This window comes from Zingiber officinale, chromosome 8B (genome assembly GCF_018446385.1).
Source record: "Zingiber officinale cultivar Zhangliang chromosome 8B, Zo_v1.1, whole genome shotgun sequence".
In the NCBI taxonomy this organism is placed as follows: domain Eukaryota; kingdom Viridiplantae; phylum Streptophyta; class Magnoliopsida; order Zingiberales; family Zingiberaceae; genus Zingiber; species Zingiber officinale.
Genome location: NC_056001.1, coordinates 7,333,042 through 7,355,146, shown reverse-complemented (window position 1 = coordinate 7,355,146; position 22,105 = coordinate 7,333,042). Strand labels below are relative to the sequence as shown.

General features: G+C 34.5%; 2 protein-coding genes and 1 long non-coding RNA gene across 4 annotated transcripts; 1 reads left to right on the top strand and 2 right to left on the bottom strand.

Moving 5' to 3' along the window:
• Positions 1-2,889: 2,889 nt before the first annotated feature.
• LOC122016624 (26S proteasome non-ATPase regulatory subunit 8 homolog A-like) lies at positions 2,890-12,920 on the bottom strand. The gene is made up of 6 exons (XM_042573997.1): positions 12,709-12,920; positions 11,219-11,297; positions 4,742-4,844; positions 4,061-4,324; positions 3,866-3,977; positions 2,890-3,211 (listed from the first exon to the last, which is right to left on the bottom strand). Exons 1-6 carry the CDS (start codon positions 12,811-12,813, stop codon positions 3,071-3,073), a joined length of 804 nt encoding a protein of 267 aa, XP_042429931.1. The 5' UTR covers positions 12,814-12,920; the 3' UTR covers positions 2,890-3,070.
• A 909-nt stretch (positions 12,921-13,829) lies between these two features.
• Positions 13,830-19,182, bottom strand: LOC122015666 (alpha/beta hydrolase domain-containing protein 17B-like). Of its 2 annotated transcripts, none has more exons than XM_042572669.1 (5): positions 18,728-19,182; positions 15,819-15,855; positions 15,508-15,711; positions 15,355-15,402; positions 13,830-14,571 (listed from the first exon to the last, which is right to left on the bottom strand). In XM_042572669.1, the coding sequence occupies exons 1-5, from the start codon at positions 19,033-19,035 to the stop codon at positions 14,173-14,175; spliced, it is 996 nt and encodes a 331-aa protein (XP_042428603.1). In that variant the 5' UTR covers positions 19,036-19,182; the 3' UTR covers positions 13,830-14,172. The 2 variants fall into 2 exon arrangements, with proteins under 2 accessions (XP_042428603.1, XP_042428602.1); XM_042572668.1 differs by having other exon boundaries at positions 15,475-15,711; positions 18,728-19,180.
• On the top strand, positions 14,211-14,761 carry LOC122015667. Its single transcript, XR_006120943.1, has 2 exons — positions 14,211-14,350; positions 14,454-14,761. It is a non-coding gene; the product is annotated as an uncharacterized LOC122015667 (long non-coding RNA).
• Positions 19,183-22,105: the final 2,923 nt, after the last annotated feature.

Sequence of the window (22,105 nt, the reverse complement as noted above, 5' to 3'; positions counted from 1 at the left end):
CCTTTTGTCTCCCAAGAACCATAGGGTGGAGCTCGGAGCTTGGGTCGTCGAGGGTCGAGGGTCGAGGGTAGGGCGAGGCCTCGGAGTTGGCCATCGTTGTAGGAGTCAAAACCTTGGGTCATTGACGGCGTGCTACTCGTAGCTTCGGACGATTGTGTTTAGATGTCGTCGGAGGTCATGGGAGGTCGCGTACGGTCAGAGGTCGTGGGAGGGAGATCGTAGGAGGTCACGGGAGGCCGCGGGAGGTTGCGAATCGCGAGAGGTCGACCCCGTTAGGTAGGGATGACAATTTTCCCCATGGATTCGGGGCCCCGCGGGGAAAATCCGAAATGGGGATGGGGATCCCCGATTTTTCGGGGATGGGGCGGGTTTGGGGTGGATATGGGAATTCTATCCCCATCCCTGAACCCGCCCCGAATATTATTATTATTAATATTAATAAATAATAATAAGATTTTTTTAAAAGTATTAATAATAATATTGATATTAATATTATCATTAATAATAATGATAAAATAATAAGAATAATAATAATTAAATATTAGGATGGGGCGGGGATGGAGATTTGATCCCCGTGGGTTCGGGTTCGGGGAATCTCCAAACCCGAAAAAATGAGAACGGGGCGGGGATGGCGATGACAAACCCGCCCCCGCCCCATCCCATTGCCATCCATACCGTTAGGGTTTTGCATTGCTATGTTTCTGCGTGCACGCGTTTTACATGTGAGCTGGGTTTTATATGAGTTATGCGGTTCAGGAGGGACCAGAGGACGTGATCTAGAGGATCCAGATCTTTCTTTGTCCCATGGGCGTAGCCGAGTTGATACTCGGATTATAAATTTGCAATCAAGAAGTAAGGTTCAAATCCCTTAAAATTCATTCAGAATTAATTCCTCCCACTTACAAAATCGTTTGGTACCGTTATTTATCTCTAATAAATATAATCACTATATAATGGATTTTAAGGAATTTGATTGTAGAAATTATTTTCTCACATTTTCTTACCAAGAAAAAAAAAATCCATTTCTATCTTTCGTTTAACTTTAATCCACTGTCTTTTCCTTGCACTTTTCAAAAAAAAAAAAAAAAAAAAACATATTTTCCACTTTTTAATTAATTTTTAATAAAAAATCAGTCTATTAAAAATCAGTCTTAAAAATATAAGGCTTACCCAACATTGATATTTCTACTCATATATTTGGTTAGTTCACTATTTAAAAATTTTATTCCAAATTTTAAATAGAATAGTTTAAAAAAATTATACTAATTATTTTATCTATTCTCTAAATTTAAATTTAATAAATAATAATTCTTTAAATTTAGGGAATGAAATTTCTATTAAAATAATATTTCTTTTTAATTTCTCTTCTTCCACTCATTTCATAAATATCTTATTATTTTTTTAAAAATCTTCCCCCTTTACTAACTAAATTTGTTGAAGGCTAAAATGAATTTACGTTAATATCATTTTTCTATTCACACTAAAAATAATTCCAAAGTTTATTAGTAATTTCACAAGCGAAACAATCAGTGATCTAGATTTCGAGACTCAGCTGCGACATATTATTATGAATTTTTCTCATCATTAATTTTCTCTGGTTGTTTTATATAAAAAAATATATAGTTCTTTTTAGTCTCACATGATTGACAACACTATGTTTAAAGAAACTTCTATAAATATTTTAGACCGACAATATTAAAAAAATATACTTTTCTTAGTTTTTTTTTACTAAGATAAGTATAATATTAAATTAAATTATTTTTTTTTCATAGGGAAGTCGTAAGGGTGACACTCGAAAATTCAAACAATTCGGATTTTCAAATACCTAAATAATTTAGATTTTCAAAAGTCAGGTATTTTACCCTAATGACTCTATTTTAGTATTTCAATGCTAAAATACTTTAATTTATATAATTTCATTATAAAGGGTCAATGTGATTTCAATGTATTATATTACACACGCAACGCGTGTGCACATTAATAAAAAATTAAAGATAATAAATTTTTTAAGATAGTTGATATAGTATATATGAAAAATGATTATTTAAATTTAATAAAGTGAGTTATTTATTTTAAATTTTAAATATAGTGATAGAAACCTTTAATTTTGACTGGTCAATTGCATGCGATTTGGGTATGTTAGCTTGCTCAGTTTATCTTAGAGCGTTTGAGTCATTACTACTATTCAGTTCGCCTATGCCTCTGCCCACTTAAGTCATGCATCAAGCTCAGTTTGTCGCAGTCCCACTTTGTATTATCTATTTGCCTCGGTTTTCCTGCTCATGAACTGTCCGACCCACTCAATCCAAGGGGAGCTGAAAATTTACATACTAACATGCATCGAAAAATCAAACATAATCAATAAAATTTTAATATATATATTTTTTTCTAATCAGAGTTTCATTCAAAGGCGCGAAACACTCTTTCCAAATTGGATCAGATTTTCAAATTTTTAATATGAAAAATCAAAAACACTTCTTCTAAACTGGCCAGACAATTAATCGAGCGTATTGATGAAATCCATTTTTTGATTCAAGTTGGTAAATTGATTACTTTTTCACACATCTCTAATCATAACACATAAGCGAAGTATATAGACTTTTCTCATCTTAATCTTCTTTTTGGTTGCCCTCGAACATTCTTGTTAAAAAATTAGTGACCCATCAATCTAAAGTACAAATCAAACCCATTGAAAAAGTAAACACTCAACAATTGACCGACATTGTCACCAGACGATACCACTAATGTTACTGCCAAACGAGCAATGAAAAGCACAGTGTTAATTTAGTATGGCAACCAAAGGGTTTTAAGGAATTTCCATAGTACTAAATTTCAATCACAAAGAAACTCCGAACGTACTATTAATTGGAACGGAAGCTTTTTGGCATCTATCTGAATTTCCAAAATCAAATTAGAATAAAAGCAATGCCAGAGTTTTGAGCTTTAGTGCAAATACGATCAATCTTCTCATCCATCGACGGAGATGAAAACAAATAGAAGGTGCAATTTACTCCGGTGCTTTTAAAGTATAAACCGCCCAGTGGGCAATAGAAAAACACAACAAAAGTTATTAGACGATGCGCTCCAACTCCCTAGCATAGCTTAATGTCTGGTTGATAAGTTGTAGTGCTGGTATTTCTTTGCACGGTTGAGATTCTTTAGCCTTTTGAAAGAAAACACAACCATCCTTGATTTCCCATTCTGGGTGTTCCTGCACATGGATGAAAAAGCATGGATAACAGAGATACATTCCAACGGTATAACAGTAATTACAAATGATTTGTCAGATCTCAAGATATATCTTGGAAACTTTGAGTGAGCTGAGCACATATACAGGAGACTTGTAGGGACAACACTGGATGAATCAGCTACAATTTTAAATAAATTTAGACAAGTTTATTGTGTGCAAAACCATCATACAACTATTTTTAAGGAAATGTGAACTGGGCTGACTAGATGACAACTTTAGAGTGGAAAACAAAGTTGCTGACATAAATAGTCAGAACTCAAACTGTTTTGTTTTTGCTGTTTTAAAGTAGAAAGAAAACCAGGATAGGATTTACGGATTTTAGCTGAAGTGAAGAAGCATACTGTATTAAGAGAAGAAAGAGTGAAGCAAATAACTTATTAGCATATCAGCTTCATTACATAATTGTCAGTATCATTAACAAAGAAAACCACGGTAACAAGAATGAGATGACAAAACTGGCTTTCTGCAAGCTCAAGTACATTAACATATTAGCTTTATTACATAATTGTCAGAATATTAGGAGAAAACAAAGGGATTTTTTTACTAGTTACTTGCTAAACTTGAAAGTAAAGGCACTCCTGAGTGGTATGTAAGTAAATGGAAAAAGTTAAGTACCTCTGAGACATAATCAGAAAGTTCTTGGTCAGATGAAAACATCAGAATCTTTTTGGCATCATTAATGGACAAATAATCATAAGCCTTTTCGCTGCAGCCAGCAATCTCATCTCTGAAAACAAGTAGGGGTTGTGAACTTGTTTAAAAGAATCTTACATTATTCGAGTAGAAAAAAATACATACTGTATATTTTACCTGACTGTCTTTGCAAGTAGATCCATGAAATAAACATAAGTATCATGTGGCACAGACTGTCTTGCACTCAAGACACGATTATAAGCACCTTCCATGAATGATTGTTCCAGCTCCACAGCATGCTTGATGCAAGGGTTCTCCAAAGCATTTTGAGGAAGAAGTTCTAGTTCAGTGTGGAATTCTGCTATTCTATTTTGCACAAGCAGCCTCAGAAGGTTAAGACCCAATATTGGGTACTCCTGGAGAGACGGTGGTATCATACCACTGTTTTAAAGGGGAAAGAATGGATCAAGTCAACAGAGAGATATAGAGATGTCAATATATATATATATATATATTGCTCAACAGAGCAATGATTGTTTTTTTTTAAAAAAAAAAAATCAAACTAATGAATAATTATGCATCAAGATTTTAATTAACAGACAGACTAAGTGCAAGCTTTATTAAGATAATAAATCAATTCATGATAAATGTGCCTTGAGCATAAAATGCATACAACAACATATCTAAATTTTCACCCAATGGATGCGGCATACTCATAACAATACTGTAACAGACTATTATCTAATTGGTTTAGATCACGTTTAACTAAAAATTATATGGCTCACCAAAACCAGTAAACTTCAAACGGGGTATTGGCAATTGTAAACTTAGCACGAGAATAAATTTGATTAGACATACCAAGTATCAGTATAATAAGGTTTGAGTTGGAAGAAGTCTCTTTCAAAGGCATCTTGATCTTCAGTTTTCACACTCAAGACAACAGCATGTTCATAAATCTCTCCTGAAATCCCTCAAATAGCAACAATTAATATTGTAGACGATATGGCAGTGATTTGTATCAAGTTAAAAAAGTTATAATAGTCAACTCAGCATACAAGAAATGTAGAGGTACTAAGAAAAAGCTGCATCAAGAAAGAAGTGATTGAAACAAGAACAACCAACATGACTTGAGAAAATGGTAAAAGATATCACATCTTCTATTCAAAAGCAGTAAACAAGCATCAGATTTTGAAACTAGCATCATTGCATCTTACAACAAACTACACAACCAGAACTTATGTCGTAACTAATTGGCTATATGGATACACCTAATTAACTTAGATAATCATCATAGATTTTGAAAAAGGTGATTTTTCTAAGGGCATCCACAATCGTGAAACTTCTCCACGAGCTCCTTCTTTGCCACATCCTCGCTACGTCAAAAGTAAAAAACCTCACACATCTCTCCACTCTATATATATTTAAAAAAACATTTCAACAACTCCTTAATGGGTCTCACACTTTTTATTATATATATTTGTCATCTCTCCTCCATATTTTACATTATATATAATTAATTTTTTATAAAATTTAAATTCACAAACTGTTAATCTGAAATAACATTAATAATTAAAAAATTATATAAATATTACAGTAGATGTATAGCAATTAATAAATTATTTTTTCATTGATCACAACCGTAGCGTGTCCAGATATACTCAACCAAGTCGGCTCGAAGTTGATGATGCAGTTGATTATCACGTAGTTCGCAATTTCTCCGGAGGTATTCTTGAAATTCTTGGGTGGAGCCTTAAAATATTTGTGATGGAGGATCTCCTTCATCGTCCAACCAATTGACTACTGCATATCCCTCATTCTCAATAATCATGTTGTACAAAATAATGAATGTATACATGATATCCTTCAAATTATCCTTATACCAAAATTGTCTCAGACCTCTGATCATTGCCTATCGAGATTGGAGCACCCCAAATGCCCAAATGCCAGCCCGATATCCTTTCTCGTGGCCTGTTATCGTTCCTTAAACATTTTTCTCTTAGGATCCAAGGGCATGGAAAGCTCTTAACGAAAATAGCCCATTCTGAATAGATCCCATCAGTCAAATAGAATCATTTTGTATATTGTGTATTGTTAACTATAAAATTAACCTCGGGTGCATTTCCTTGTAAGACATTGAATAAAGGTGATTCGTTAAGCACGTTAATATCATTACGTGACCCTACAATCTCAAAAAAGGTATGTCATATCCATAAGTCCACAGAAGTAACTACTTCAAACACAATTGTTATGATGCCATGATCTCCCCGAGTAAACTAACCTTTCCAAGCGACAAGGCAATTTTTTCACTACCAATGCATACAATCAAAGCTACTCAAAATGCAGGGAAATCGTGTTTTTGCTCATGCATTTCAATCAAGTGTTAGATACCATCAACATTAGGTCTTCTTAAATATTGGGTCCCGAACACTTTAATTACACATCGACAGAAGTTGAATAAGCATTGGATGACAGTTGTTTCAGCAATTCGTAGGTACTCATCATAATGATCACCAAGGACTTCATACGGCAATTGACGAATAGCCACTGTGCATTTTTGAAGTGGCGATAAACCTTTTTTCCCGTCACATCGACTTTCCATTGAAAATATTCTGAATGATTTTTTAAGGTATCAACTATACGAACAAATAACCCTCTTTGCATTCAGAATCGACGTCAAAATATATCGTCTGGATATATTGGCTCATTAAAGAAATAATCATTGAAAAGATGAGCATGTCCGACTTCATGATCCCGATTCAAATACCTTCTCCTTTGTGTTCTACTAGAAGAACTTTGAGCACTTTGACGTAACATTTGTTGCTGCTCATATAACCGGAGCATTCTTTGTTCATCTATATCTTTCGCGTCTTCCATCAATTTATTTCTCTAGAATTCACGGAGCATAGATCGATTTAAATTTTTAGCCATTTGAAGTCAAGATATTTCCATGGTTGAAAGAAGTAGAGAATTGAGAAAATGATAAGAAGAATGAAAGGTTGAGAGAATATATTTATAGAATTTTTTTTAAATAAAAATTAGCCGTTGTTCAACGACTAAAACTTAACGTTCCCTATTTTTTTTAAAAAAAATATTTTATTATTTTTATTTTTGTAAACAAAAATAAAAAACATTACAAAAAAAAAGTAACGAAGAAGCGTCCCCATAATGGGAGGGAACTCTTTCGGTGCATCCACGCCTCAGAGGGAGCTCCTTCGTGGATGCTCTAACTCTTAGGTTAATGAAGGTAGGTCACATACCAACAACTTCATTTTTGTATACCTAAGCTCCACCAAGTTGAGTAAGGAGACTACAGTTTTCATCATATAGATTTGATCGAGATGCAACCACCTTATCACATGCTAGCTGATATCTATGTCTATACCAATAGATTCAATTTTAGGTTAACCATACTGGTTTGCTTAACTCCGCCCAAAACGAACCAATCATGCCCAATCCCAAGCCCGGAAAAAGGAGGAGGGTTACGTTAGGTTGCCAACCAACATTAAAACTATGACAAATGTACAATGAATGAATTCATTAAACTATTGTGCTAATGCTAGGTTATTCCCTGGAAGGAATGCATTGTAAGGTCCGACTATAACATCTCAACAAGGACTGCTACATCCAAAACTCGGGTGTAGTATTAAATATGCAAGAGTTCGCGTTGCAAGATCCGACTATAACATATCGGCAAGGATCGCTACATCTCCATGAAAACTTGAGTGTAATGTTAAATAGGCAAGAGTTCTCACACCATAAGTTGGATAAGAACAAATATGATAGGAAAACTAATAGTCTAAGATTGAGAACATGGGATATAGAAATCCTCACTGTAAATTCAAGGAGGTAATAGATACGATGATTAGGAGAAGAATTAATATTTTGTGTATACAAGAGACAAAATAAGCAGGCGAGAAGGTAAAGATGATAAAGAACACGGATTTTAAGTTATGGTATATAGGAAAAAGTAAAGAAAGAAATGGAGTGAGCATTGTTATAATAATTCATTAAAAGATGAAATTGTAGAAGTAGTGAGAAAAGAGGATAGAATTATAGCTCTTAAGATAATAGTGGCGAAAGAAACTATAAACATAATTAGCATATATGCACCTCAAGTAAGATTAGATGAAGCTACCAAATCAAGATTTTTGGATGACTTAGATAAAATATTACAAAACATTCTGCCAAATGAAATGATTTTAATAGGAATTGATCTAAATGGGCATATCGGAATGAAAAATGGGGAATATAAGAGGGTGCATGGGGATGAGAGTTATGAGTTTAGAACGAGAAATAAAGAAGAGAAAACTATATTAGATTTTACGATAGCATATGACTTTATATTAACTAATACATTTTTTAAAAAAAAGAGAAGAACATTTAGTCACGTTCAAAAGTGAAAAAAAAAAATCACCAATTGACTTTCTTATGATTAGGAAAAAGGATAGAAAGATTTATATAGATTGCAAGATCATCCCTGGAGAAAGCTTAACTACCCAACATAGGTTAATAGTATTGGATATAGGTCTCAAGTATAGTATCAATAGAAAGAAAATACATACGACTCCTATAATTAAGTAGTGGAAGTTAAAGGATGGGAAGCAAAATATATTTAAGTAGAAGGTAGGAGTACAAGTATTAGGTGAAATATATGGTGACACTAATACGACATGGAATAAGATGATATCAAAATTGAAAATAGTAGTTAAGAGTATACTCGATGAGTCAAAGGGACATGCACCACTAAGGAATTTTGGTGGTAGAATAAGAAAGTAAAAGAGAAAGTGAAGAAAAAACAAACAGCTTACAACGAATTATATATTTGTAAGAACGAAAAATACTTTAAAAAATATACAATAGTAAAAAAAAGAGATTAAGAAAATAGTGATTGAAGTAAAGAATGAAATTTTTGAACGATTATATCAAAAATTAGATACAAAAGACGAGAAAAGAGACATTTATAGAGTAGCTAAAGTGAGAGAAAGGAAGAAAAAAGATCTTATCCAAATAAAATGTATTAAAAATAAATATAATAGGGTACTAATAAACGATGGAGAAATAAAAGAACGGTGAAAGTATCAACTTTTTAATGAAGGTTTAAGTGTCCAACTTAATTTAAATAATTTAAGTCAAATGAGAATAGAAATTTAAATTTTTATCATATAATTCAAATTTCAAAAGTAGAACAAATTTTAAATGGGATGCACAATGGAAAAGTCGTTGGACATATTCCGATAAAGGTAAGAAAGTGCCTAGAGAAATAAGATATTGAATGACATACAAAATTATTTAACATGATATTGAAAACAAAAAAAAAGTCTGGTCAATGAAGGGTAAGTACTCTAGTTCCCTTATTTGGAAGACGTACAAAATTGTGCAAACTATAGGGGTATTAAACTAACGAGTTATACAAGAAAAATAATGGAAAAGAGATTAAGGAAACCACGATAATCGAAAATCAATTTGACTGCATGGAAGGTCAACAATAAAAGCTATACATCTTCATAGACAACTCATTAAAAAATATCGGGAGCAAAAACAAGATCTACACATGTTATTCATTGTCTTAGAAAAAATTTATAATAGAGTCTCAAGAGAAATTATAAGGAGAATTTTAAAAAAGAAAAGTGTTAGTGTAACATATATTGAACTAATTAAGAATATATACAAGGATTTAACAACCATAATAAAGCCTTCAGGTGGAGTAACAAAAACATTTCTAATAAAGATAAGGTTACATCAAAGATCAACTCTAAATCTCTATTTTTTTACCCTAATTATGGACGAACTCACTGCACATATTCAAGGCATGGTGCATGTTGTTTGCAGATGATATTATTTTGGTAGATGAAACACGTGAAGGAGTAAATGCTAAACTAGAATTTCGATGGAAAACAAGGAAAATGTTTTACGCTTAGTAGAATAAAGACATAATATATAAAATTTAAGTTTAACAATATTAGACGTAATGAAACAATTGTTAAGATAAGAGATAATGAGTTGCCTGGAACCGAGGAGTTTAAATATTTAGGATCATTTTTACAAAACGATAAAGGGATTGAGAGAGATGTCTTACATAAAATACAAGTAAAATGATTGAAATGGAGGAGAGTATCGGGTGTTTTATGTGACCGTAAAGCACCTCTAAAATTTGGAAAATTCTACAAAATTGTTGTTAGATCTGCTATGTTGTATGGAACTGAATGTTGAACTATAACTCGAGCACATGAGCAGAAGATGCGAATTACAGAGATGAGAATGTTTAGATGGATGTGTGAACATATGAGGATTGAGAGAATAAAAAATAAGAGCATTAGAGAGAAAGTCAGAGTTGCATCTATTGAGGAAAAACTTTGAGAGACACGTTTAAGATAATACGTGCATGTACTTAGACGACCAATAAATATTTCAGTTAGGCGATGTGAAACCATGACAAACACGCATACCAAACGAGAAAGAGGAAAATAAAAAAAAAACTTGATTAACAACAATAAAATAAAGATAAATTTTATTTAAGTATATATGATCATATAGGAGATAGAGCTCAATGGCGTAAAATGATCCATATAACCGACCTCACCTAGTGGGATAAAGCTTGGTTATTGTTATATACTGGTCTACATTAATAATAATTAATAAAGACATTGTCAGCCCTCAATTTACTAACATATGACAAATAGACAACATTAAGAAAATGATAGAACTTCTTGTCATTTACTTGATTTAGTTTAGGGAGTTGGGAGTAATTAGACTCAGGATTAGCAAATTAACAATTCAGAGAAAAACAACCCCAGCGGTTAATCAACTTATATTTTCTTATTATCAATTTCAATGCATAATACTAATGTTATATGAAGTTGGAAATGCAAAATTTCTTATATATTGCCCAATTTTTAGTGATATGGCCAATGGTTGCAACTTTATAACTTTATTGACCATAACCCTACACAGCAAGTGCTTGTACCTTTGAGGATGGTACTATTCCATGTAGTATTGATTGCCTCACACTATATTGCAATGTTAATGCCTGATAGCACTAGTAACAAGGATCAACATGGACATACTATTGATTCTTGATAACTAATTGATTCAGGATCAACATGTTGCCAATTGTCTAAATTAATTCCTTATAATAAAATGTATAGCATCTCTTGTAAGCTATCGAGTAAATCACTGAGGATAAAAATTCCTGCTTCAAATAAAAGTGCAACTCATACTGGAATGTAGACCAACATGTTTCATACAAGTCTATTTTACCTGTTTTGTTCAACTAATGCGTTTAATTAATTATGAAAAAAATAGATAAAGAAATGTAGATTTTTGAGTGAATATTACTTGCAATTGTCAACTCCTGGACAGCATTTGATGTTATTTGGAACGTTGGTGGCAAGCTAGGAAACTTTGTCAATAGAACCTGCAAAATATAAACATATATTAGAATATAAAGAGATCCAGATCAAGGTCATTATCCCATCAACTAGTCAGTTTTTTTATTCCACTCTGAAGCATTACAATACAAACAGCATGTCTGAACTTTAAACAACGTAAACTAACCCAAGTAATTTTATTTGATAAAAAAAAAAGAGGATAAAAAATCATGCAATTAAATTTGAATATAAAGAACAAATTTCACTGTTGCCTCTATATCTTGTTCTAATATCTTCTGTGTAGAAAGAACTTTAGGAACATGAAGAGTAATTACAATCATTGATTTATCATTCATATTCCAATTATCCTGTGTATTGCTTGCAATGGTATGCACATCTATCAAAGTGAAATTTGAAATAAGGAAAACTAGTCTATGTTACATTAGTTTGGATAAAATAGTTTTTGCCCAAATATAACCAATTAAAAAGCATGCAGTCCTACAAAATAGATGCAGTGACTTTTTCCATCATACACAGTACATGGCCTAGAAATCAGATAACTGCCCTCAACCATTCCATATAGCCTCTTTTACTTGTTAGATTCACGCATATGGAAAAATGAATCTTCCAAACAAGAAAAGTTAATTGATTTTACAATTCCAATTTTTATTCACAAGGGAACTTGGTATGAGGGTTTTAATTGAAACAAATTTGAAAAACAACTCTGAATGATTAGAGGAAGAAAACATATTATTATAGACAAAGAATTCTACTATCATACTTTGACCTCTGAATCAATTAGATATGAAGATTAGGTATTGGAGCTACGAAGGGTGGGGTAACGGTACACTAAGATATAATTCATTTGGTATGATTAAAATCAGGAAATCACTAGTAACATAGGCTTGCATAGAGTAGTTATATGGAGATTTTAGACGTACATAACCAACCCAAGAAATTTGGAACCTACATAATTGGTTATTGTTGCTGTGTAATATTTTGACCCATCTTGACTTTCTACACTTGAAACAAACCTAATATGCTTCGCCAGTAAATATCACAAAAGCACGCTATTATCATACATACCAATGTAATTATACTATAATTCCTTTTTTTTTTAACTTTTATGCCACTATTACATAGGTAACTTCACTAAAATCCACAGTTTTACAATTCAGCGCCGATTTCCCCAGGTTTACTTTTCAAAGTAATTACTTTCTGAAATTCCAACGGGGGTACAAAACGAACCAAATTGTTTAAGTACATTAGATTTTATCTATGCTACATCCAAACCCTAAAAAGCACTTGTAATAAAATATATATATTTTTAACTTGATCAACTCAAGAAGTATTAGAAATTATGACGATCAACCCTAACCCTCCAGGTATAGGGAAAGCAATTAAAGACAACAAAATTCTCGATACCAAGCCGTTTAAATCTTTGAAAGAGGCGAGCACCTTCAGCTGGGAAAGAAGATTGTTGCAGGAGCCAAAATCTTTCCTAACGAATGCGGCCTTGAATCGCTCGAAGAGCTGCGTGACCTCTACCATTTGTGGATCCATCTTTCCCTCTCCGCTCCTCGCTCAATCGGCTCCTCAGATCTCAACCTGAATGCCTAATTAAACCCCAACAGCCCTACTTCCTGCAATCGAGGGGACGGATCATATCCCACTGTCCAAGCAACAGATTTGAACGGGCGAGATTGTCATTTTCGACACGAGACAGGAGACACGACACTGTTAGATAAAGCCCAAGAGGCTCGGCCCATCAGTGAGAGTGAGAAAGAATTTTATTTGGGCAGAAAGTTTTTCGAAGGGATTAATAATTTTTAAAAATAAAAATAAACATTTAGATTTTTGTCACCTTCACAAACTAAACAACGCTATGTGGGAAAAAAAAAATCCCAAGTAGAATCTCTGTAGATCCTACCTATACACTTGTCAATTTAGATTTCTGAATCCATGTTAATGGCAGTACCACGTTACATTTTTTTTCCTGTCCCTCGAAATATTTTTAAAAAGCTCCTACAGTTTGATTAATATATAAAAAAAACATATCATTCTATTAATAAATATGGACCTTAAGTTATAACTTAAAAAGATAAAACAATATTAGAATACTTTAAAGAATTTTTTTAACAATAATAAAATTTTATAGCCATTTTTGAAAAAATATTAAATATTAGAGTATTTTAAAAAAAAAACCCAATTGAGAATTTAAAATGTTGAGTTACTAGATATTTTATATATTCCACTGCACTAAACAAATGTGCAATTTATATATTAAATATAAATATTTAAAATATAAATTTAGAATGTGCTAAATTTATTTTTTAAAATTACAATAAATGTATAAATTTTAAGATGAAAAATCTCAATGTATTAATTAAAACCTTTATAAAAAATTGTATAGATAACCTATTTCTTAGATGGGATAATCCTACACTTAGCCACTAATCTTTTGCATCAAGTAAAAGATAGTCACAAAGACCCAAATAACTTGTTTGGACTTGGAAAAGTTTCAATAATTGCTAAGGATTCATGTGAAAGTGGTCAGCACATTGGTTACAGGGAAAGAATTGGGATCCAAATTCTGAAAACAATTCAAGATCGAAATCATTAATGATCACATCAGAGCTCGCACTATTGAAGTCTTTCTGTATTGTTTTTTAAAATTGAGAAATTACATGTACTCAGCACTGCCTTTGTGGATGAAACAATATTCCTTCTTGTGAATGTGACTGGAACTCTGGAAGAAAGCTATCTATCACACGCCATACACCAATACAAAAGACCGGCAGTTTATATCACTCGCGGTGCTATGAGCTTTTTATGGGTACAACCGATCTATTCATTTGCTGAATGATACCAGAGGATATGTTTTTATGATTCACGTTTTGTTCATGATCTGGAGATAATTCATCACCATACCATGCCCTTCTTCCTCTTTCGCTCACTAAGATCAGTGCTCATTCTTGATTTCAGCAGTTGATCTGCCTTCGGAGGTTTCCTTAGCTGACTGTCCAAACTCTTTCTTGCGATCTCAGAACAGCTACAAGCTCTATGCTCATCATCTGTAGCTATAGTTTCAGATTGGCTGGTTTGTTCATCGTTGTTTGACTTTGTCTCCATTGAATTCTGTATGTTGTCACCATCTTTCTTAGTTGCTGCAATAAATTTCTTGAGGTGCTCAATGAATTCAGGGTAAAGTTCAAGGTTACAGTGGCCACCACCATCTATCCAAAGAGGGTCATATTTGTTTTTGCTAAGCTCCCAAAGCTGCTTCCCGTGCAACCAATCCACAACTTCATCTGCAGTACCCTTCCAGAAGGATGTAAACAAGGCGATGGTTATTTTTCTAGATCCACCAAAAACGTTCAGAAAAGACAACATATCATATTGGTAACTCAGCTTTTTACTGTTGTCACAGTTCTGTATGGTAGTTCATCTATTAGATTAAAATAACAAATCAGTGATAGCTGCAATGACCTACAAAGTTTTATCTGGAGCATGGAGATAGTTTTGAATTATGAAATTTATGGGTTTATCTGGGGAATCATTTTCTTTTGCACATTGTGTGTGTCTTGCTGCTTTATAGTGTCATTGCATTAAGTAAAATTAATTATTCTCGAGTGTTCACTTGCTTTCATACAAACTGTTATAAAACTCTTTGCAACTAGATTGTTTTATTATTACAAACTTCCAACTATTATTGATTAAAAAAAACTGCACTCTTTCTCACAAATGTACATGTGATTATAAATCTTTCTCTATCAGGTTGTAGATCTATGACCTATATGCAACGGTCTTACAACACTGCAAGTTGATGACTCTCAAGCATACTTATTTTCAAAATATTGACTAGTAAGTTCATTATGAAAGAACACAATTCCTAGGAGAGCAAAAGAATCTTCAACCTGATACATAAATGATTTATCCCAAGTGCTTAGTTGAACATCCATCGTATGACAATTTACCAGATCAGATACGAACATTGATATACAAGCTAAAAGTCATTAAATAATAAATCAAGAAATAAATAGACAGCAGGGCAACATATGTACGCTTAATGAACAGATCCAAGAACTAGCAAAATGAGCTTACATGAATTGCTAAAACTGGACAATTGATAAGGCCAATTTTGTCTATATTCTGCAAGAAAGCAAAATCATCACCAATAATTTGACAAGTGACTATTACTAATCAAACGCAGGAAAAAAATACCTTGTAAATGTCAAACCAAAATGTGTGCTTAACTGGATATAGTACCCTGAGTCCAGAGAGGATGGCACTATGAAGGACAACAGCTCTTAACTTCTGAAGACGGGAGGCCAACTCAAGAGTTGGACCACTGCCCACTGACTGACCATAGAGGATTAAGTCCTCATCTGCTACTCCATACTGTTCCTTAAGACAGTTATAAACTGCATCTATGTCTGCATATGTATTGTACTCACTTGGCTGCAAAGAAAAGTAAATTCACATAGATGAAGAAGTTAGACATATAGAATATATTATACAAACTACAACTCATGCAAGATGACCAAAAATAGCAGATAGAACTCAACCTTTCCAGTGGATTGCCCATAACCAGAGTAATCGTACCTGCACAATTAGAGAGTTGACAAAACTTTAAAATACATAGCCCAAGAATTGGTTTTATTTAAAGCAACTTGAACTTGCACGTATATGCTATTGGTTGGATTTGCATCACTACTATTCTCTATAGTAGGCATCCAAATTGTAGGCCAAACGAGAAATAAGGTTCAGTTTCCATATAAACCATGTTTTAGGGCTTCCAAGGTTGATATTTTAATGTGATTTGGAATTTCAAAATGGTTGCAAACTCTTACCAGAGGAGCATTCTGGAGTCCAGGAGATGCCATAGGGAATGTGAAGAGGTGATTGTAGGAGACCAAGATACTTGTAGAGGAGGATTTTCTTTTCAGAAAGAACTATATGGTACCCAAGGAGTGCTAAAGGTTAGGTTTCTATTGTTTCTCCATCTGTGCTTAGAGAGAAGTTTGTCTCGTCTAAATGGTGTGGGCATCAATCTAGTTTTTATTCTACTTTTACTTTCCTACTATATAGACTTAGATTGTCTCCATTGACATACTAAGTTAAACACTTTTTATATTTTCTTTGCGTATCTAAGTAATCTTATGAATGAACTCAAAGATTCTATCAAGTGACTTTATGGTAGAGGTCATTCCATATTTTAGTGGTGCCTGATTTTGATCTACATAAGCATGGTTTGATCTATACACTCATGCAAGTGATATTATCCAACCTCATTTAGTGATTGAGGCATTTACTATCCCAACAACATTAATATCTTACTTTAATTCCAAAAATGCAAATAGTATGATAGATAAGTTCCAATAAATCATATACACTTGTCAAAAGTTTAGCTTTCAAATCAATTGTCAAAGGTAGAGTTTGGTGAAGAAAATTACATCTTGACTAAGCTATTCGTCGGAGTGATATTACTACGACAACAACCAAGTTTTATTCATCCCACTAGGTGGGGTCGGCTATATGGATCTTTCTACGTCATTGGGCTATATTCCCTACTATATCATTATTCAGATTTAAATAAATTTTATCTTATTTTATTATTGCTAACCAAGTCTTTTTTGGTTTTCCTCTTACTCGTTTGATATGGACATTTGTCATAGTCTCGCATCGCTTAACTTGAGCATTTATTGGTTGTCTAAATGCATGTTTGTATCATCTTAAACGTATCTCCTAGAGTTTTCTCTCAATAGGTGCAACCCGACTTTCTCTTTAATATTTTCATTTATTATCATGTTATCCTTGTATGTCCGCACATTCGCCTTAGCATCCTCATCTCTACGACTCCCATTTTCTACTCATGTGGTCGCATCATAGCTCAACATTCAGTTCTATATAACAAAGCAGGTCTAACTGTCGTTTTCTAAAACATTCCTTTAAGTCTTACTATCTTAGAGATATTTTACGATCACAAAGAGCAAATGACGCTTTAATCCATTTCGACCATCCCACTTATATTCTATGTAAGACATCTCTCTCAATCTCTTCATTCTTTTACAAAAATGATCATAAATACTTAAAACTCTCAGTTACAGACAATTGTCATCTCTTATCTTAAGAATTGTCTCATTGCTTCTAATATTGCTAAACTTAAATTTTATATTTTATGTCTTTACTCTACTAAGTTTAAAACCTTTCACCTTTAGCGTTTTCCACCAAGATTCGAGTTTAGTATTTACTCTTTCACGTGTCTCATATACCAAAACAATATCATTTACAAACAACATACATATCGTGTATCTTGGATGTGTAGTTCATCCATGATTAGTGTAAAAAAAATAGGGACTTAATGATTATCCTTGATATAATTCTATCTTTATGAGAAACGCTTCGGTTAATCTGCCTGAAGTCATCACTCTTGTCATTACATCCTCATACATATTCTTAATTAGTTTTATATACGCTATGCTAACACCTTTCTGTTCTAGAGTTTTCCATATAATTTTCCTTAAGTTTCCATCATAAACTTTTTCTAAGTTGACGAATACCATGTCTAAGTCTTGCTTCTGTCCCCGATACTTTTCAATTAGTTGTCTGAGAAGATGTATAGCTTGCCAACTTTTTAGGCATAAATTCAAATTGATTTTCAATTACCGAGATCTCCTTAGTTTTTTTTATTACTCTTTCCCAAAGTTTTATAATATGACTCATTAGTTTAATACCCTTATAGTTTTTATAATTTTGTACGTCTCCTTTATTGTTATATAGGAAACTAGAATACTTACCCTCTATTGAGGAGACATTTTTTTAATTTTCAATATCAGGTTGAATAATTTTGTGAATCATTCAATACCTTGTTTCACAAGGTTCTTTCATACCTCCATTGGAATATCATTTGGTCCGATTGTATATTGGAATATTGTTGAGTGATTGAGGAAAAAAAAATAGTAGACATGAAGATAGACTATCAATATATAAGTAAATGAATTAAAGACAAGAACGACCGCACTAGTTTTGATTACCAACGGTTAGAAATGTACATCACATTTATACTACTAATCAATCACCATTCATCATTGGCCACAAGGGAGTATTATAAATTGTCAACAACAATTGACTATAATTTTTTTTTTGCTCAAGAAATCTATGTGGTGAAATTAATGCTTGCATACCAGTCAAAAACGATTTGTCGTTTTTACTGAAGAGCATATCTAGAAAAAGGTATTTCGGTGCTTAGGAATCATCCTTCGAGTAAATCCCCCAAACAGTAAAACCTATGCCAGAGCTTAGCTCATGTATCACAAATTTCGATCTTGTTGCCAAAACCGATATACAAAGTCCTACTCCAGAAGAAGAACAAATCTCAAATGTTCATCGGAGACCCAAATTGCTAGCTACTAAGAAACCTAGAAAAAAAAACGGAATCCTATTGAGGAATTAACCAAGAGGAGGGGCGACGGACCCTATGAGACTGACGCGAAGATGGACGCTGAGCTCGACGAAAAGATCGAACATCTGGCCAATGTCAGCAGCGTTCCCGTGCGAGTAGAGGAGTGTGGCGGTCGCCTGGGAGTGCCGCAAGTACACTGCGACGATCTCGTTGCCCCGTCGCGTAGGGAGGCGGAGGATGTGCACGTCATCGCGACCCGCAACCGCGATCCCGGGAATGGAGAGATGCCCGCTCCCCTCGTCGGCAATCACAGCATAGGAGGGCGGGCTCGGAGGGAAGAAGGCGAACTTGGCGGCGATGGAGGACGTGATTCCGCCCATATTCACCACCTCCCTCGGTTTGCAATCACCAACGGTCCGGCGTCCGACGAGGTACCCTCCGCCGCCGTCCGGCGCGCGGTCGAGAAGGCAGGGAGGATGCCGAAAAAGAGCAGGTGGGCGGTGGTGGGTTTATCGCAGAAATCCAATTTTCGGGTTACCCACCGTGCATCACGTGGCGGACGTGTGGGAGACTCCTTTTTCGAAACAACAACGTGGTGCGGTCCCACCTCACTCCGCATACACAGCACACAGCAGATCGCATTTCGATTGCATAAAAATGCCAGGGTCCCATCCCTTGCCCAGCCCATTATCCTCCTCCCCACTGTGGTGGATCTTTGATAAACGTCGTTTCCCAGGATGCCTGATTCATACTGTAGATGTTATAACAGAGGAGATCAACTTTTAGACGGATATATATCTTTAGAGAAATTATACGACGGTTAGTTATAAGTTAGATTTTATAATTTATCTTTATTTATATAATCTAGAAATGAATTATGAAGAGTTCTTGGAATAAACGTAATCAGCTCTTTGATAATAGTCGCTCTGAAGCCATCAAAATTTCCCAATGTGATTAGAAAGATAAATAAATAACGATCGATCGCTAGAGTTTAACTCAATATAGAAAGGGGTAAACTTACCGCTTTCATTTGGAGTATTGGATCGGATGTGCATACTTGGGATCTTCTATAATCATTGCTCTGGTGGGATCCAATCAGAAAACGACAGAACATGTCAAAGTTATGGTGGTTGGGTCCCATCTACACTAAGTGGTCCGGCATCGATGTTCTAATCCAACGTCAAATTCGGCTGATTGAAGGTCCTAATCACTATGACCACGATAGGTCACTGTCGAGGTTATACTTGATACAGTTAGATTTATTAGAGAATCTAAAGTAAAAATGCCGTTTAAAAAATGAAAACTTAGTCAACGGAGCCGGCTTCCACGATAAATGATAAAAAAAAACGAAAGTTAAAAAAAAAAAAAGATACCTAGCCGTTGGGAAAACCGACAGATGCGATCCGTCTATTTGCCACTTTTCACTTCCCTTCCAAGCTAGTCGCCCAATTCGACCGTTGGAGATCCGTCCCTCCATCTCTGTTTCCATCATGCCCTTGCACTACTACAAAGAGCGAAGGCCGATGGATTTGATTACAGCAACAACAAAAGCGAGCGACGACCACACGAATTCATCGTCATCGATGGCTGATGCCAGCGTTCTTCACCTCCTGGAACGCATCAGCAACCGGCCCGTTCTCCGCATGCGCCGCGGCCCTATGTACTCGGCCTACGTCGAGCTCAGAGACCAGAAGCTATGGCGGAACAGAGCGAGGCCAGTCGATCCTAGGCACGCTATTAACATTACGCCAAGCAAGAGCAGCGCCATGGCCTCGCCGCTTCGCAGCTCCATGCCTGTCTTCTCCATTGCAAGCAGGAAGGAGAACAAGAAGCCTAAGGGAGCGCCGGCGACCCCACCGCCGGCGACCTCAAAAGCCATGACGGACAGAGTTGGCAGCTTCTCGGCCTACAAGGCGGAGGAGAAGAAGAGAGTTGTCGCAGGCGCCGGTCGCAGTGGGGTAGCTTCGCTGCGGCGGAGCTACACTTGCTTGAAGCAGTTTTAGGAGTTCGTTCGTCGTGACACCGTGGTTGAAGGGGACCAACTGCGCCATGGGAGGGCTAATGGCTCCTTTCTCTGTTTCGAATTTATTTATTTATTTATTTTTGCGGCATTGATTGCCATTTGGTAGATGAGAAATATTTTGTGTCAGTTATGTATTTATTAATTGAAATTATCTACAGACAGGAGAAAGAAAAGTACGAGCGCAACTGTATCTGATTTAACTCTTGAGCTTTTCCCCCCTCCCCTGACACCCTCACCTCCCGGACCCACCCATGTTTTGACCTTTATATCCCTTATTCACTCCATTTTTTTTTCTTCACATTTATATTTCTTTTTAATCAGTTTTTTTATCAAATTTTTTTTAACTGTTTTATTTTTTAATCAGTTTTTTTTATCAATTTTATTCTTTTTAAATAATTTTTTATTATATATTTACCATGATAAATAATATTTATTTAATATTAAAAAAATAGTATAATTTTTTAATATTTTATTTATTTTTTAATTATATATTTTCACATTCCACATCCATCATATTATTTATCTTTATATTATTTTTTTTATTTCATTTTTTTTATTTTTTTTTAAGTATTTTTTCGACAAGAATATCATATTTGTAATCTGAGATCTGATTCTATGTCCGTAATTTTCTCTGTCCCCGTGTTCTACTCGTCGCCTCCAGTCCACTACCGGCGACCTCTGGTCGTCGTCCCAACCAAAACTATACCCTAGGGGGAAGGTGAACCCAGGGAGATCGCCATCGACACGATCGACATCGGTATTCGACCGAATCTGAGTAGGGACTCAGATCGACGGTGAAGGAAAGTCTGTTCAGATCCGGCCAAATTTTGACGCTGATCGCGCCGATGCGACCTCACTACGTTCACCTTCTCCCTAGGATATAATTTTAATCAAGGCGGCAACCGAGGGCCTCCGACGGTGCCGCCGACGGTGGGCTGAGGTGACGAGTGAGAACAAGAACATATGATATTGGAATAGAGGATTCGATCTCTTGTAATCTTTTATTTTTTTAATAGTAGATTTTAGGAGTTATTATTTATAAAAAATTTAAAAGTAAAATAGGGATAAAAAATAAAAAAAATTGATGAAAAAATAATAAACAAAATTTATTAAAAAAAATAAAACTAAAGAAGTAAATAAAATTGAAAAAAAATTAAAGGAGTAAATAAAATTAAAAAAAAAACTTGTTATTTAAAGAAGGAAGGGTGAAAATGTCATTTAATAGAGGAGAGAGAGAGGAGGTGGACTGTCAGAGGGGTGGGAAAAGAAATTTACAAACAAATAACACTATAATTGACATAATACTTCTTAAATGGATAAAGTATAAAATTAAACTCATAATTGATGCTGGCATCCATGTAAACAATAAAATCATAGATTATATTATAGTAAAAAATATTATGCCAAACATCTCAAATATTTTCTAG

Bases quoted from the DNA above. Each gene is read 5' to 3' on its own strand.
- LOC122016624 (XM_042573997.1), bottom strand. From the start codon at position 12,813: ATGGATCCACAAATGGTAGAGGTCACGCAGCTCTTCGAGCGATTCAAG. The intron at 4,845-11,218 runs GTAATATTCACT...GAGGGATTTCAG, and splicing joins CCAGGAGTTGACAATTGCAA to GAGAGATTTATGAACATGCT. The intron at 3,978-4,060 runs GTAAAATATACA...ACTTGTTTTCAG, and splicing joins CTACTTGCAAAGACAGTCAG to AGATGAGATTGCTGGCTGCA.
- LOC122015666 (XM_042572668.1), bottom strand. From the start codon at position 19,035: ATGGGCGGAATCACGTCCTCCATCGCCGCCAAGTTCGCCTTCTTCCCT. The intron at 15,403-15,474 runs GTATTTTTTTCC...GCTTTCTTGCAG, and splicing joins TTTGGTTTGACATTTACAAG to AATATAGACAAAATTGGCCT. The intron at 14,572-15,354 runs GTAAGCTCATTT...TCCTTCTGGAAG, and splicing joins GTCCAGTTTTAGCAATTCAT to GGTACTGCAGATGAAGTTGT.